Below are 15,536 nucleotides of genomic sequence, written 5' to 3' on the forward strand. Positions count from 1 at the left end.
TCTGTCCTTCTCGGGAGGTGGGGACACAGCCCACAGCTATCCCTGAGGCATCTCTGAGCACCGTGGGAGGGTCCAGGAAGCGCCCCCTCGACCCTGCACCCCCGATCGAGACTTTGCCCACAGCAGGGGAGTGGGGCCGCCAGGGAGGGCAGACACGGGCAGTCCCCATGGGCATGAGAGACGAGGGCTGTGGCTGAGCTCCCAGCAGCTGCCCTGGCTCACCTGGTTCGCTCGTGTCCAACGGGAACCCCCAGAGACTCTGCCTGCGAAGCCGGAGTGAGCCGGGCCTTCCCCCGTGGGTGAGAGGGTGGGCAACGGCTGACCCCAGCCCCGTCCCGGCTGCCTGTGCGCACAGGGGCTGCCCTGGCTTTCCAGACTGTCTGACCAGCGGAGCCTGGTCCTTGATGGCCACAGCTGAGCAGGGAGGGGAGGGAACGTTCCAGAATGACAACGCAGAAGTCTCCCAGGAAGCAGAAGTCTTTGAGACCCCCCAGGCTGGCCTGGCTGGCAGAACGGGTTCCCAGCCACCGGGCCTTCTTCCCCCGCCCCCAACAAGGACCCGAGTCCCAATCCAGGGCCTGGTGTGGCAACAGCCCGAGGGCTGGACCCTGACCCGGCATCCAGCCGTCCTTGGACAAAAAAGCGCAGGAGCCAGCGATCAGGCCAGACAGCCTCTCTCCTTTTCTGTTTCCTTTTAATGATCTCATTTCAGAGAAGAGCCATCTCCTGACCAGGGACATTTCCCAGGGAGGGGGCGCGTTAGTGCAACAAAGACAAGGCCCTGGCGGCCACGAGAGCCCTCCAGATGTCTTGAGGACGCCGTCTCTAGCCGGGTGGGCCACCAGGCGGGGACAGACAATGACAAGAGGCAAGAGACAAGAGACAGCCGCTCAGCCACCCTGCCAGTCCCAGGCGCTATGCCAGAGCCTGCCCCATCCTGGGCCAGGGGCTAAGGCACCAGGGCGGCGGGAGTGCGGGCCAGTCCGGGCAGTCGCAGTGCCGGGCCTCAGCAGACCTGCGGCTCGCAGTCCCCGACCTGTAGCCCCTTGCTCAGGAGGAAGGCGTCCTGCTTGGGGTCACGGCCCAGGAAACGCTTCAGCATGGCGCTGGCATCCTCGGAGCCGCCGGGTCTCAGGATGCAGCTTCTGTAATCCATGCCAACCTGCCAAGGAGACAGGGCACTGTGGCCAGGTGGAAACCCAGGGAGGAAGGCAAAGGACCCCGGGAGTCTGTACACCCTTGCCCAGCGGCCTCGGAGCAGCCCCGTCCAGGCTCCTGGGTAGGCCTGCAGGCTGCCTGCATCAGCATGGCTCGGGGAGCGCAGGTGCCTTTCATCAGAATCTCAGAGCGGGGCTGCGTACTGAGGGGCCGGCAGAGCCCCGAACTCCCCAAACTCCCGAGGTGGCTCCCCCTATCAGCCCCCACTGAAATCCCAGGCTGAGCCCATGAACAGAAGTGGCTGAGCCTCTGGCTAGACAAGGTGGGAGCTGCTCGCACTCTGGGCCACCCTAAAGGCCTGGGTTCGAGCCTATCCCTGTGACGGCGGGACTGCGGGCAGGTGAGGGAAGGAGGGGACCGCGAGGCGGCCGGAGCCGGCCACCAAGGAGACCCCAACGCCCCAGAGCCCTGCAGGAGCCTGCGCGGACTGCAGGCTGCAGAGCCAGGCAGCCAAGTCCCAGCTCCCAGCCCGGGGGACTCCACCTCTCCAGCCCCTGGCCCGTCCTCAGAGGCGGGACCCCCCACCTCAGCAGCAGGGGGAGCTGCTGGAGGCGGCCTCAGGAGGGGGCAGGTCCCTGCTGGGCTGTGAAGACAGGGGCTTGTCGGACCATTGCTCCCCCCGGTCCTGGCCTCTGCACGTCTGTAAAGGGAGCAGCTGAGCGCCTGGGTTTGGTGGCCCCGAGGTACCTGCAGGCTGCCCAGTGCAATGTTGCACCTAGACTGGGCAGGGCCGGCCCTCAAAGCCGGTAGCCACCTGTTCCTTGTGAGGGACTCTGGCGGCTGCCCTGAGCCTGGGTCGCACCAAGTCAGCGGGAGGCACAGGCTCACATGGTGTAAAGGCCTCACTTCACAGTGAGGAAACTGGAGGCTGGAGAAGCAAATAAATGGCAAACGCCAAGCCAGCCTTCCCCAGAGAAGGGTCTGTGTCAGTCCATGGCTCTGAAACCGATCACGCAGATCCTGGAAGGATTCGTGTGGGAAGACACGGAGCTCCCAGCACTCACAGCCCCAGGCCTGACGGGACAGTGTAGAGCCTCCTGCAGGGCCCAGTGGGGACCTGTGGGCAGCACCGCACCAAGACCAGAGGGTGCCTCGGCTGGGATGGCTCATCCGGCACCCCGGGCCCAGGCCCACCCTGCCACTCAGCACGCCCTCCCCGCTTCCCGGTCCCCCTCACCCTGCCGCTCAGGACGCCCTCCCAGTCCCCGCCTCCCCCTCACCCCGCTGCTCAGGACGCCCTTCCCGCTTCCCGGTCCCCACGTACTTTGCTGTTCAGGACGCCCTCCCAGTCCCCGGTCCCCACGTACTTTGCTGTTCAGGACGCCCTCCCAGTCCCCGGTCCCCACGTACTTTGCTGTTCAGGACGCCCTCCCTGTCCCTGGTCCCCACGTACCTTGCTGTTGAGGACGCCCTCCCAGTCCCCGGTCCCCACGTACCTTGCTGTTGAGGACACCCTCCTGCTTGAAGCGCGTGTGGAACATGTCCATGGAATACACCTCGCTCCACAGGTACCCGTAGTACTGGGCATCGTAGCCACCCGCCAAGTGGCCGAAGGTTGCAGGCATGTTGGTTCCTAGGACAGACACATGGTGGGGTTCACGCTGTAGCCCCCACCCCACGCTCCTCCTCCAGAAGAAGTCCAGCCAGACTCCTGAGACCCCCGCCCGGAATGGGGAGAAGCTGGAGGATCACAGCGAGGGCAGGAACCAGCCGGAAACTTCTAGAACCAGAGCCAGCCACAAAGCGAGGGCCACAAGTCTCTGCCCCTCTCCTGGAAGGACAGGAGCTCATTTAATGGGGCTGTCAGCTGCCTCAAAGCAAATGTCCCCATTATGAAATTGCATCAATAAAGCAAGGCACGCCCATGCAACAGCACAGGACACGCTGCTGAAAACGCTTTTGAAAAGATTTTTTTTTTTTTGAGACGGAGTCTTGCTCTGTTGCCCAGGCTGGAGTGCAGTGGCCGCATCTCAGCTCACTGCAAGCTCCGCCTCCCGGGTTTATGCCATTCTCCTGCCTCAGCCTCCTCAGTAGCTGGGACTACAGGCGCCCGCCACCTCGCCCGGCTAGTTTTTTGTATTTTTTAGTAGAGACGGGGTTTCACCGTGTTAGCCAGGATGGTCTCGATCTCCTGACCTCGTGATCTGCCCGTCTCGGCCTCCCAAAGTGCTGGGATTACAGGCTTGAGCCACCGCGCCCAGCCGAAAAGATTTTTTAAAGTCTATGGAGCATTAAGCCAGCAAAATACCACCTACGTTAAAATCATGCTGTATTTCCAAGTTCTGCATCCTTGCAAGCGTGTGTGAACACACATGCACACAGGACAACAGGTGTGATGGAAACAGGGCCCACTTATCACTATCAGGATCAGAAACTCCTAGGCCTCCCTGTACTTCTCCAGGCTTTTTACAAAGCATGTGTCATACATTTGAATCAAGAAAACGCCAGCTTTATTCGAAGCAAAGGCTCCAGGGAACACACCCCTGGGCGCTGGGGCCGCACACCCGCCCTCCACCCTGGGCCTGCAGCTGCATCTCCGCTGGGTCTTGATTTGCTTTCCGGGAAACTGATCTGCTTTCCAGGAAACCGATTTGCTTTCTAGGAAACCAGGGCGAGTATTAAATGACCAGCGAGTAGGCAAGGCTAGGAGCAAAACTGCACATTTATTTTTGGTGCCCCAGCTTCAGGAAAGAAGGTGTGGGGGAGGGGTGAGGTCCGTCGGTCTCCGGCAGGGGAGGCCGGGGGAGTCACCCGGTGGAGCTCTCGGGCGCAGTTCCTACACTCCCCACAGGAGTGAGGGCTGAAGAAGTGCGCAACCCGCGCCCGCTGGGAGCGGCTTTTATGTCCTGGGCCTGGGAGTGGGGGGGCAGTGGGCGGGACATAGGCGGGTCGGGGGCGGGGCGGTAGGCGTGGCTAGGCGGGTTCCGGTTTTTCTCCGTCGGAGGTCGGGTTGCGCCTGCGCAGTCGACCTGTGTCTTTCCCGGGTGCGGGAAAGCTGACGGTGAAGAAGCCGGAACTGCCCCATCTTGCCTCCGTTCGTCCAAACAGGTCTGTCCCCCGAGGAGCCTGGGACGTGCTCCGCGGCTCCCCAGCAGGGACTCCTGCACTTAAGTGAAGCATGGGGACCAACTCCCTTCACCTTCCCAGGGAACCAGCTGAGGCCCCACATTCCAGGGTGTGCCCGGCTCAAGGTGGCTACCTGGCGTGGCCGGGACCCCGAGGATCTCCTGGCAGAGTCGCGCGTACTCCTCGGCGGGGTCTGCGTCCGTCTGCGTGTGCAGCGCCTGGTCCACCTTGGCGAGGACGATCTGACGCAGGTTGAAGAGGCCTGGGCGGGAGGGGAGGAAGGAGCTGGCCTCTGCACCTGCCGCAGCCCACTCTGCCCAGAGCTCGGACCGCCTCCCCGGCACATGCCAGGCCCCAACTGTGTGCGCCACCCCTGAAGTTAGCGCCCTTCCCCAGACGGGCGGATGCACCTGTGTTGGCCTGCCGGGACTCAATGAGCTTCTCCAGGAGCTCCTGGGGCACCGCGCTGCCCGTGCGGTAGTGCCGAGACATCCGCAGCAGCGGCTCCTTCTCCCACACCCAGTTCTCCAGCATCTGCGAAGGCGCCTCCACGAAGTCCCGCTCCACGTGGGTCCCGCTGAACATGGCGAACTCCGCCTGCAGGGGTGGGGCAGAGCCTCAGAATGCCCAGGCCCTGCCTGGCCCCTTCCTGCCAGCGTGGCCGGTGTCAGCTGCCACAGTGCAAACCGGGCAGGTGCACAGGTGACGTGCTGGGCCTGGTCCTCCCACCCCAAACCTGGAAAACGACCAGGACCCCGAGGCTCCTGGGCTGCTGCTGGCTGCCTGTGCCAGCAGGACACACCTGAAGATGTCAGCCACATGACCTTGTTCCTGGAGGTCACCCACACTTCCCCCCATCCACAGAGCCGCTGCTCCTTGAAAGCTCTGCACCCCAGAGGAGTTGGGACTTGGGGATGGCCAGGTCTACGTCAGGACGTTGTGAGGCGTGCTGCATCTCCCTGCTTGTGTGTGTGTGTGGAACCTTCCCTAAAGGCACAGCCCTTGACCAAGTCCTGCTGGAACTGTGGCTAGCAGCCGAGGGCCAGGGAACCCCTGGGTGATCCTCAAGGTCCTCTCTGCAACACCGAGGCTTTTCCGTTCCAAGGACCACACAGCCGTGCTCCTCATCCCAACAGACTGCAGCGAGGAACTCGCCATGGCAGGCGCCAGGCACACGCAGAAAGTAGCATGCAAAGCGGGCTTGCAGGCACGTGCGTGGGCACCTGTGCAGGCACCTGTGTGGATACGCACACGCGTGTGCTGGCTACGAGTGCTGTGCAAACACTGTGGCGGGGAAGCCAGGAAAGGCGGACACACAGTCGATCCTCACTCCTGGACTCCGTGTTTTCGAACTCGCCTACCAAGACCCACGGAAACACCAGAGGCCAGCACTGTGGCGTTCCTCAGAAGCCCCTCAGACGGTCCTCAGACAGGGCCACACTCTGTCTTCTCGCTTCAGCTTATTTTGTGAGCAAGCGTCCTTTTCTCAGTCTAGTGGGAGCACGGTGTTTGCATTTTGGGTTTAAAAAGTCCCAAGAGTTGTGCAGAGCACTGTCTCGTGTCCCTCAGCACCAGGAGGCCATGATGCGCCTCAGGGGGACACCCCGTGTGTGCAAGCTGCGGCCAGGCGTGGGTGACAGAGCTGCCGGCCATGTGTTCAATGTGAACCCGTCAGCGCTGCACAGCAGTAAGGCGTCTTGAACCCAAAACACACACGGTAAGGTTCTGGAATGATCAGTTGGCAAACACGTGACCAGAAGCTCCTGGGAAGCCAGCCCTGGTCGGAGGGATGGCTCTGCATGTACTTCTCAGTGTTCTCAGCGACTTCACAGGACAGAGCCTTTCTGAGGAGCGACAGCTGACTGTGCTTGCAACAAGTTGGCACCATGTTGGCCAAGCTGGTCTCGAGCTCCTGACCTCAGGTGATCTGCCCGCCTCGGCCTTCCTAAGTGCCGGGATTACAGGCGTGGGCCGCCACACCCTGCCAGAATGTGACGACTTAGAGACAGGATGTCTAAGGAGGCCACTAAGGTCAAGTGAGGTTGCTGGGCGGGCCATGATCCAGCGTGACTGGGGTCCCTGTAAGGAGATGAGGACCCACACAGGACGCCCGCATGAGGATGCAGGGAGGCAGTGGCGTCTGCAGGCCAGGGAGGGACCTGGAGGGAGCCAACCGTGCTGACACCGTGACCTCCGACTCCAGTCTCCAGGACCACGAGGAAATTACGCCCTTTGTGTAAGCCCTGGTCTGTGGTGTTGTGCTGGGGCAGCCCCAGGACACGGGCATGAGGAGGAGTCACCATCTTTGGGTGGCACTGGATGAAGGAGCCACCGGGCAGGGCGCAGAGAGAGCCGGAAGCCGAAGCCTCGGGCTTGGATCCCGCTGACCAGACAGCCCCTGCCTCTGCCCCTGCCCAGGCCCCGCACCCACCTGGGAGCAGAGCTGGTGCATCACATGGCCAAACTCATGGAAGTAGGTCTCCACCTCGTCATGCTGCAGCAGCGAGGGCGTGTCAGCTGTGGGCTTGGTGAAGTTGGCCACCATGGCCGCGATGGCGATCTGGCGGCTCCCGTCCTGCCGCAGGCAGCCAGGCTGCAGGCCGAAGCAGGCCGCGTGCCCGTACTTTCCTTCCCTGGAGAGGGAGGCGGTGTCAGGCCCCGTGGGGACTAGAGACACCACAAGGTCCCTGACTCCACATCCCTCCCTCAGCCCACCTGACTGATAACCGAGAACACCGGGTACCTCTGAGGTTCTAAACTTCCCTCTCAGCAGAGGTGACTTGGCACAGGGCAGCATGAAAACCACGGCCAGGCCCCGGCTGCCATTCCCCCCAAAAGACTCTGGCCTGGGCAGAGCTGCGCCCTGTCTGGGTGGCCGAGTGAGAGTGGAAACAGGGACAGCCGCATTTTCGGCCCCTGTGTGTGCCCACGGGTGCTATGTCTCGGGGTTCATCCCCGAGGCCCGTGGAGCAGGCAATGACTTCCTTCCCATCTCAGACAGGAACGCCGGGCTCTGAGGAGACCCAGGGCCTGGGTGCACCCCCCGCCCCCACTGCCCTCACCCACCGCGGGTACAGGTCCAGGTAGAACTTGCCGACCACCTCCCCCGAGGCCGCATCCCTGGCGGTGTAGAGCCGCACGTCCTCGTGCCAGGCGCTGGCGCCCTCCTCGTGGTGGAAGGCCAGCCCCAGGAGCTCCTGGTAGATGCCCAGCAGCCCCTGCGTGACCACCTGCACAGGGAAGTACTCCTTGAGCAGGTTCTGGTCCACGCGGTAGCGCGTCTCCTCCACCTGGTTCATGTAGTAGCGCATGTCCCAGGCATGGATGCGGCCGTCGAAGGGCAGGCCCCGGCGCTCACACTCCGCACGCTTCAGCTCCAGAATCACCGCCCGCTCCTGCTCCCCCAGGGGCTTCAGCTTCTGCGCCAGCTCATCTGTGGGGAGGGCAGAAAGGTGGGCCTCTCACCCTGCGGGCTCCTTCGTGGCCCTGGGCTTGCGCGCCCGTGGCCGCGACTTCGTCAGCCTCCCCGCTCAGAAGGGAGGGCCCGCAGCTCCTAGCAACCCCTCAAGGAGCCCAGTATCCTCGCGCTCAGGGTGAGGGGCGGCGGAGCCGGGTGCAGGCATGGAGCTGACTCCAGGGCCCGGGCACTTCCCTGTTCTGTGAGGGTCCCTCCAGGGGAGTGAGGGAGCCAGGGCAGGCGTCAGAAGTCCCTCTTCATGGAGGGAAAGGACAGGGATCTAGGGGTACCCCCAACTGTCCCCTGGGGTGACCCTGAGAACCTTCCCCCAGGGGAGCCGGTGGAGGCGGAAGGAAGGGCTACCTAGGAAGGTGGCCACGGTCTGGCTGGTCTTGGCCATGTTCATCTCCAGGACATAGTCGGCGTGTGTGCAGAACCCCAGCAGGCGGGACTTCTGGGCCCGCAGCGTCACCAGCTCCTTGAGGATGGCGCAGTTCTCCTGCAACCGACAGCACCACACTGTCGCCCAGGGCCCCTGCCGCTTTCGGCCTGTGTTACTACACAACTCTTCCGGCCACGCCACAAGCGTCATTAGAATCCCTCGAGTCCTTTTTGGAACCAGAAGGGGTGCAAACGACTCTCAGGCCTCACATGGAACATGGTGTGGGGATGAGGGGCTGTCCGAGGAGCCTCGAGGGCATCACTGCTGCATGTGGGGACCCCCCATGTCCAGGCCCTGGTTCCCAGTCTCAGGGGCTCTGCCCATCGCCACCGGCACACGACACGCACACGGCCTCACTTCTGAGGACTGGCACTGCCAACCAAGCCGGTGGGGGCGGGGGGACAATGCATAAAACCCATGTGACGCGTTGACAAGGAGAAACAGAGTCCTGTTTGGGACAGACGTGCTGGGTCCACAGGAAACCCGCCTGTAACCAGGCAGGTGCGTGCAGAGCAGCCAGTCAAATGGGGGCCAGGCCAACCGCCAGCAGCAAGGTCTCTGAGGCGGCACATCCCCTGGGACCTGGAACGCAGCCCGCCCGTGTGCTCCCTCTTGGCCTGGCCCTCACTCTGCCACTAGGACCCAAGCCTGGGGACCAGGACGGGAATGCCCAGTTGACCTTCCGAGGTGCACTGGGAAAGTCAAGGTGTTCCCAGCCCACAGGTCTGCCTACTCAGGCTTACAGCAACGTGAATTCACAGCCAGCCTGTAGAGGGCAGCCACATCCCATCTGAGCCCACCGAGCTTCCGGTCCCCAAACAGTGAAGAGCCCCCTCTGCAGCGATCGGTGCCCACCCCTCCCCCCCCCGGTGCCTGCCCGTCCCCCACAGTGATGGGCGCCCGCCCGTCCCCCACCCCCCTGCAGTGATCGGTGCCTGCCCGTCCCTTTGCAGACATCGGTGCGTAGCCCCCTTTCGCCAGACACACGGGCGCCAGCACGGTGTCGTCAGGGGACCACGGAGGCCCACTAGAGCTCCTGCCTGTTCCAGATGGCGAACGGGAGATGTGCAGAGGCCACCTGACCGACCACGCCATGGCGTCAGGGACAGTGACACACGTCCCCGTGGGAAGAGCCGTCTGACGCCGGTCACAGCGAGAGGCCTGGTCACAACCCACCTGTGGACCCAGGCTCAGGTCCGGGCACCATCATTTAAGACAAAAGGAATGATCTGAGCGGACACACCTGAGGGGCGGCTCCAGACCAGGGAAGGACGAGACGGGCCGTGGCCAGATGCTCAGAGCAGCAGCAGGAGGCTCAGCTTGGGAAGGATGAACTGGGCCCTGAGCTGTGGCCCCAGGGTCTGGGCGAAGCCCAGCACAGACACCTCCAGGGGGTGGCGGAGCCCCACAGGGAGGTCTCTGCCCACCAACTGGGCCTGGCCGGGGAGAGCCAGAGGCCATCCAAGGGCGAAGCCTGGAGGCACCTCACAGGCGTGCGGCAGACGGGCCCCACCAGCTCCAGACCCGCTGTCCTGGGGCCCCTGGCTGCGCCTCCTCACCTCCTTGCAGCGGCAGTTGAAGGCCTCCTCCACTTTCCTCCGGGTCTCGGGCACGTGGCATTTCTTCAGGAGGGGGAAGTAATGGGGGTATTTGAGGGTGACCTTCAATTTGCCGTCCTCCGTCTTCTCCAGGGAGCTCACAAAGTCCTCGGGGAGCCCTCCTATGGGGACAGAACCAAGCTGGCTTTGACGGGGCTGAGGCGCCCACAGCCCACACAGTGTGCGCGCGGGAAGGGTGGGCTTCCGCTCTGCCTGGAAAGCTACAAGGGGGCCCTCGGCGAGCAGCCACAGCCTGGCCACCCTCTGCTGCAATTCTCACGTCCCCCATCGAACCCCATCAAGAAACCCCCTGGCTCCCCCACAGCTTGGCCACCACCTGTCACGATTCTCACTTCCTCCCTCTAACCCCACCAGGAAGCCCCCAGCACCCTCACAGCAGTATCTCCTGCCCCAGAGAAGTTAAAGCGAAATCCAGCTCAACCCCCGGATGGCGTGGGCTTCCGGGGCGCCGCCACCACCCCGTGTGTGAAGGGAGGAGGGCGGTGGGAAGGGTGGCCCGGCCGCTGCACAAGGAAACCAGCGTTAGAGGCAGTGCCTCCCATCAAAAGCGAAAACAGCAGGAGCACCAAGCACGCTGGGCCCTGGGCGGAGAGGGAAGCCCCAGGTGGAGAGGGGGGTCCTGCTTTGCTTTTCCTGAAGGACGACCCCCAGGCAGACCCTCCTGCTCAGAGCTGAGATCTCAACACGCAGCCCCACGGCTCGGCCACTTTCAAGTGTGCCCCTCCAGAGAGACCCAACTCCCGCTCTCAGATCTTCTCACGGGAGCCCCGCTTTCCTTTCTCCACCCACAAAACCCCTGGCAGGACAGAGCTCACCCCGCTGCTCGGCAGCTGCACCCTCCCACCTGGCCCCCTGCCCGACAGCCCCAAGAGAGGTGGGGCGGGCGGCAGCATCCCAGACCGAAAGGCTCCGGGGTTCCCACCTCACGGCCCGGGAGATGCCAGGGCCACGAGGCCACCGTGCCTCAGGCTTGCAGCTTCGATGCAAAGACTGGCTCACCCCAACCCCAGGGCGGTCAGGGTGGAAAGCATGACCAGGATGGGGGCCAGAGGCAGATGGGGGACGTTTTGGGAGGCCAGCCTGTGGGTGTGGGTGGTGACGAGGGAGCTGAGAGTCCCGTGGTCTGCAGAGCCCCCTCCTTCCCGTTTGTGCCCCAGCACTAGCGTGGGTCTGGCAATTGTTTGCCAAGTGACTGCAGCACGAGGGGGAGGCCTCGCAGGACCTCGTGGCGTCCTTTCCAAGGACCACGGGCCTTCAGATAGCAGCTCTCCATCTCGACAGTGTTGTCGCCCAACACTGGCGGTCGGAGACGGGAGTTAAAGGACAGCAAGGGAGGCGGCTGGGGGCCAGGAGCGCTGGACTGGAAAAGAAGCTGGAAAGGGAGGTGGCCGGGGCCGGCAGCGCTGGACTGGAAAAGAAGCTGGAAAGTGGACTCATGAAAGTTTATTTTTTTAGAAACAGGGTCTTGCTCTGTTGCCCAGGCTGCAATGGATAGTTCACGAATGCATAGTTCACGTTCACTGTGGCTCTGAACTCCCAGACTCAAGCAATCATCCTGCCTCAGCCTCCCGAGTGGCTGGGACCTCAGGTGTGCGCCGGCACACCCCACTGCACTTGTGGATTTCATACACAGACACAGAAGAGAAGAGTGTGCGTGTCCAGGAACGCCGTTCCCTGGCAGCGGCGAACAGACCTGGTGCCTAAATCACCATCCACTCAAAGGCACCAGGACTCCTCCAAGACATGGCGCATCTGAGGGCTGGGCAGGGAGAGCACGGGATGAGCGTGCGACACCAAATGTCCACCAGTGAGAGCGGGCTCAGAGGCCAGCAGGTGCATTACAGGGACATGGGGACTGTCTGAAGGGGCTCCCGAGGGTCCATGTGGGACGATTTGAGCACTGGGATAAATGACAATGCATGATAACCCGGGAATAAGACAGAAGCCTCATGCACATGGACAGAAACAAATCAGTAAGAAGACAGGCGAGGGAAGGTTCGGAGTCACGGCAGGACGACTGATTCCCAGAGAGTGAGGGCGGCAGAAGTCGTCCACGAACGTGGCAACTAGTGCATGACAACGTGTGAGTGACGGACACTCACAGGTCTCTGCTCTGCTTGGGTGTGACCGCTCCAAAATGCACGAGGAACCTATGCCAGAGACGGTGGTAACAGGAGGGGGGGGGGTTCGGGAGAGGGGGTGTCGGGAGGTGGGGGTGTCAGGAGATGGGGTGTCTGGAGGTGGGGTGTCAGGAGGTGGGGTGTCGGGAGTGGGGGTGTCGGGAGATGGGGGTGTCGGGAGATGTGGCTATCGGGAGATGTGGCTATCGGGAGATGGCGGTGTTGGAGATGCTGGTGTTGGGAGATGGCAGGATTGGGTACTGGGGCCTTCAACAGGCAGCCAGGTCATGTGGGCTCCACCGTCAGGAATGAAGGTATTGACGGGTTAATGTGGCAGTGGGACTGGGGCTTTGTGAGGGGGAGGGACCTGGGTGGAGCCAGTTCGCTCAGCCCCCTCCCCTTGCCAGGTGACACCCTGGCCGCCTCAGGGCTCCAGAGTCCCTACCCGGAAGGAGGCCCTCGTCAGATACAGCCCCTCGACCTGGGAGTTCTCAGTCTCCAGAGTCGTGACAGTTAATTCCTTTTCTTATAAACTATATGGCTTTAGGTCTTCTGTTGTAAGCAGAAGGAAAGGGACTAAGGCAGAGTGTCTCCTGACAAATGACGGACCACAACACCCTGGGAAACAGGTACGGGGCAGCGGAGAGCCCTGGAGAACCGTCACCCAACGCGCTAGCCACCCGTATGATGGTGTCACCCAGCCACATGGGACTCAAGCCACCTGCATGGCAGGCCCTGCAGGCCGGACAAATGAAACAGCGCTCCACACCAAAATCGACAGACACTCTTAAGTTTGCAGGATGGCAAACATGAAAACAAACAGGCAGAGAAAACACTGACAAGAACAAAACTGGCTGAAACTGGCTGGAACCCACATGAGCCAGCAGCGTCTGTGTGGAACCAGCTCGCGGACGCCAAGCGAACTTCCACCGCGCTTCACACCGACGTCCCCAGGATTCGCACCAGGACCCGTGCGCTGGCATGGACAGGTAACTGTGCGTGCCCGAGGACCTTCCCGACCTTCCCTGTTCCTTCCACCGATCACCTGCTAACCCCAAAACCCACCTCTACAACTTCTCGAATGAAAATACTGCCTGAAAGCCGGCACAGGGGGCAGATTTGAGCTGGACGCGCGGTCTCCTTGGGAGTCACTTGCAACTGAAAAGCTTCTGTTTCCTCAAAACCTTGGTGCCATGGCACTGGCCTCCAGTGCATCGGGCACCGAGCCCTTCTGCTTGCTAATACGGGCAGGTGGGGGGGCAGCCCCACGGGGACAGCGCGGGTGGCGGGGACAGTGTGGGTGGCTGCGGGGACGGCGCGGGTGGCTGCAGGGACGGTGTGGGTGGCCACGGGAATGATGTGGGTCATCAGTGCGCCCACGGAGTGGCAGGCTGGGTTCCCGGGGCTGGGAAACGTGCTTTACGGCAGATCGTAGCCCGTTGTCTCTCCTGAGTGCCAGGAGCTGAGGGGTAGGATGGGCTGCCCGAGACACAGAAGGGCCAAGCGAGGGGCTGGCAGCCAAGCTTGGCGATGCCTGACGTGCGAGTGCTCCCTCAGGGAACATGCGCCCAGCTGACCGCACATCAAGCCACCCGTGGAGGCCTTGGGCCATGAGGGCCTTGTCCCCACCCGTCACCTCAGTGGCAACCACATTCAGAGTCTAGAAGTGGAGGTTATATTCTGTAGCACCCATCAGAATATTCTGGCCCGGCTAGGTGTGATGGCTCATGCCTGTAATCCCAAAACTTTGGGAGGCTGAGGCGGGCACATAGCCTGAGCCCAGGAGTTTGAGACCAGCCTGACCAACACAGCGAAACCATCTCTACTAAAAATAAAAAAATTGGCCAGGTGTGATGGCATACGTCTGTAGTCCCAGCTACTCAGGAGGCTGAGACAGGAGACTCACTTGAACCCAGGGGAGTAGAGCAAGACTCCATCTCAAAAAAAAAAAATAAAATAAAATAAAAAATAAATAATAAATAATAAAATAAATAATAAAATAAAATAAAATAAAGGCAGGCAGGAAGTGGGGTCTCAAGGGAAAATTGTGGTTACCTCAGGTTCATGGCTGAGACCGGCACCCTTGGCCGCCCAGTCCAGCCTGGGCTCCCGCCACTGCCAGGGACATTTTCTATCAGGGCGGCATCTTGGTGGGACAGAGCACGGCCCTCCCCAAGGAGGGGTCAGAGCTTTTGGCTGTAAACGGCCCTGGAGTGCTCCCAGTGAGGAAAGCCCTCGGCCCAGGCGGTCAGGTCCATGTACCTCGGCCTCCCGCCACCCTTCAGCACAGAAGCCCACAGGAGGAAGCGGCGGCCCCCGAGGGCCGGGCAGGTCTGCAGTGAGTCCCAGGACCGATGGCAACCCATTCCCCACTGCCCAGCCCCTACCTAGCTCCTCGAGCGTGAAGGGCAGGAAGGTCGTGTCCTCGTTCAGGTTCTTGTTGAAGTCAATGCACAGGAGGCTCAGTTTCTTCTTGATGCTTTTGATTTTCTGGAGACAAAGGCAAGACGTGAGAGGAAGGAGAGACCGGGGCAGGCACCGCAGGCAGATGTAAGGTCCTGGGAACACTCCCACCAAGGGCTGAGGGAGCACTCCCCACGCCCAGTACTCCCCAGGATGGAGCACTCCCTATACCCAGTACTCCCCGGGACCCAGCACTCCCCCGCCTGAGCACTCCCTGAGCTCAGTACTCCCCATGCCCAGTACTCCCCGGGACCAAGCACTCCTCACACCCAGCACTCCCAGCACCTAGCACTCCCTGTGCCCAGCACTCCCTGAACCCAGCACTCCCCAGGACCCAGCACGCCCTGGGACCCAGCACTCCCTGCACCCAGCACCCCCCCGCCATGTACTTCCTGCACCCAGCACTCCCTGGGACTGAGTACTCCCTGTGCCCAGCACTCCCTAGGATCGAACATTGCCCACACCCAGCACTCCCTACACCCAGCACTCACTTCCTGAGTTTCTCTGGGGAGGTGAAGCCCATTTCTCCGGCCCAGCTTGATTAGCCGCTCCAGGTACCGTGCAGCCTCGGGCCTCAGTGAGTCCTTCTGAACTTTCTCCTGGAATAAAAACAAAGCATGTAGGACGTGGGCCAGTGCAGCTGCTCCAAAGAACAGTTTGGCAGTTCCTTAAAAATCTGATCATCTGGCCCCCATGTGACTTGGCAACTGCACTCCTGGGCATTTATCTCAGAGAAATGACGACCTGCGTCTACACAAAACCCGAGCAAACGTTCGCTTTGTTTGGAAGAGCCCTGCACTAACATGAGCCCAGAGCTCCTTCACCAGGGCGGTGGCTGAATGGGAACAAGATTGCTGACTGTCCCCAGGTCGGTATCAGGGTGTAGATGACACCACAGTTTTGCAAAACGTCACCACTTGGGGACGTGGGCAAAGTTGACAAGGGCACTCGATTATTTCCTGCACCTGCATGGGAACCTCTCGTTGTTTCAACAGAAACTCTGGGAGGTGGAGGTGGGAGGACTGCTTGGGCCCAGGAGTTTGAGACAAGCGTAGGCAACATTGTGAGACCCTGTCTGTATTAAAAAAAAAAAAAAAAAAAAGGCCGGGCGCGGTGGCTCAGGCCTGTAATCCCAGCACTTTGGGAGGCCG

The 15,536-nt window shown here is 61.8% G+C and overlaps 1 protein-coding gene across 3 annotated transcripts in view; it reads right to left on the reverse strand.

Annotated features, from left to right (window-relative positions):
* Positions 1-672: 672 nt before the first annotated feature.
* THOP1 (thimet oligopeptidase 1) overlaps positions 673-15,536 on the reverse strand; it is a 25,222-nt gene continuing 10,358 nt past the window's right edge. Inside the window, exons 4-13 of one of the 3 annotated variants that reach the window (XM_023183624.2) lie at positions 14,877-14,984; positions 14,310-14,412; positions 9,743-9,903; positions 8,105-8,240; positions 7,351-7,717; positions 6,716-6,917; positions 4,695-4,881; positions 4,418-4,546; positions 2,655-2,791; positions 673-1,162 (exon numbers count right to left, since the gene is read on the reverse strand). In XM_023183624.2, coding sequence (XP_023039392.1) covers positions 1,007-1,162; positions 2,655-2,791; positions 4,418-4,546; positions 4,695-4,881; positions 6,716-6,917; positions 7,351-7,717; positions 8,105-8,240; positions 9,743-9,903; positions 14,310-14,412; positions 14,877-14,984 — 1,686 coding nt within the window. In that variant the 3' untranslated portion in view covers positions 673-1,006. Of the gene's footprint in view, positions 1,163-2,654; positions 2,792-3,884; positions 4,325-4,417; positions 4,547-4,694; positions 4,882-6,715; positions 6,918-7,350; positions 7,718-8,104; positions 8,241-9,742; positions 9,904-14,309; positions 14,413-14,876; positions 14,985-15,536 lie in introns of those variants that run through there. The other 2 variants (XM_023183623.1, XM_023183625.1) reach the window with 2 other exon arrangements.

The sequence above is a fragment of the Piliocolobus tephrosceles genome, chromosome 21 (assembly GCF_002776525.5).
Source record: "Piliocolobus tephrosceles isolate RC106 chromosome 21, ASM277652v3, whole genome shotgun sequence".
In the NCBI taxonomy this organism is placed as follows: domain Eukaryota; kingdom Metazoa; phylum Chordata; class Mammalia; order Primates; family Cercopithecidae; genus Piliocolobus; species Piliocolobus tephrosceles.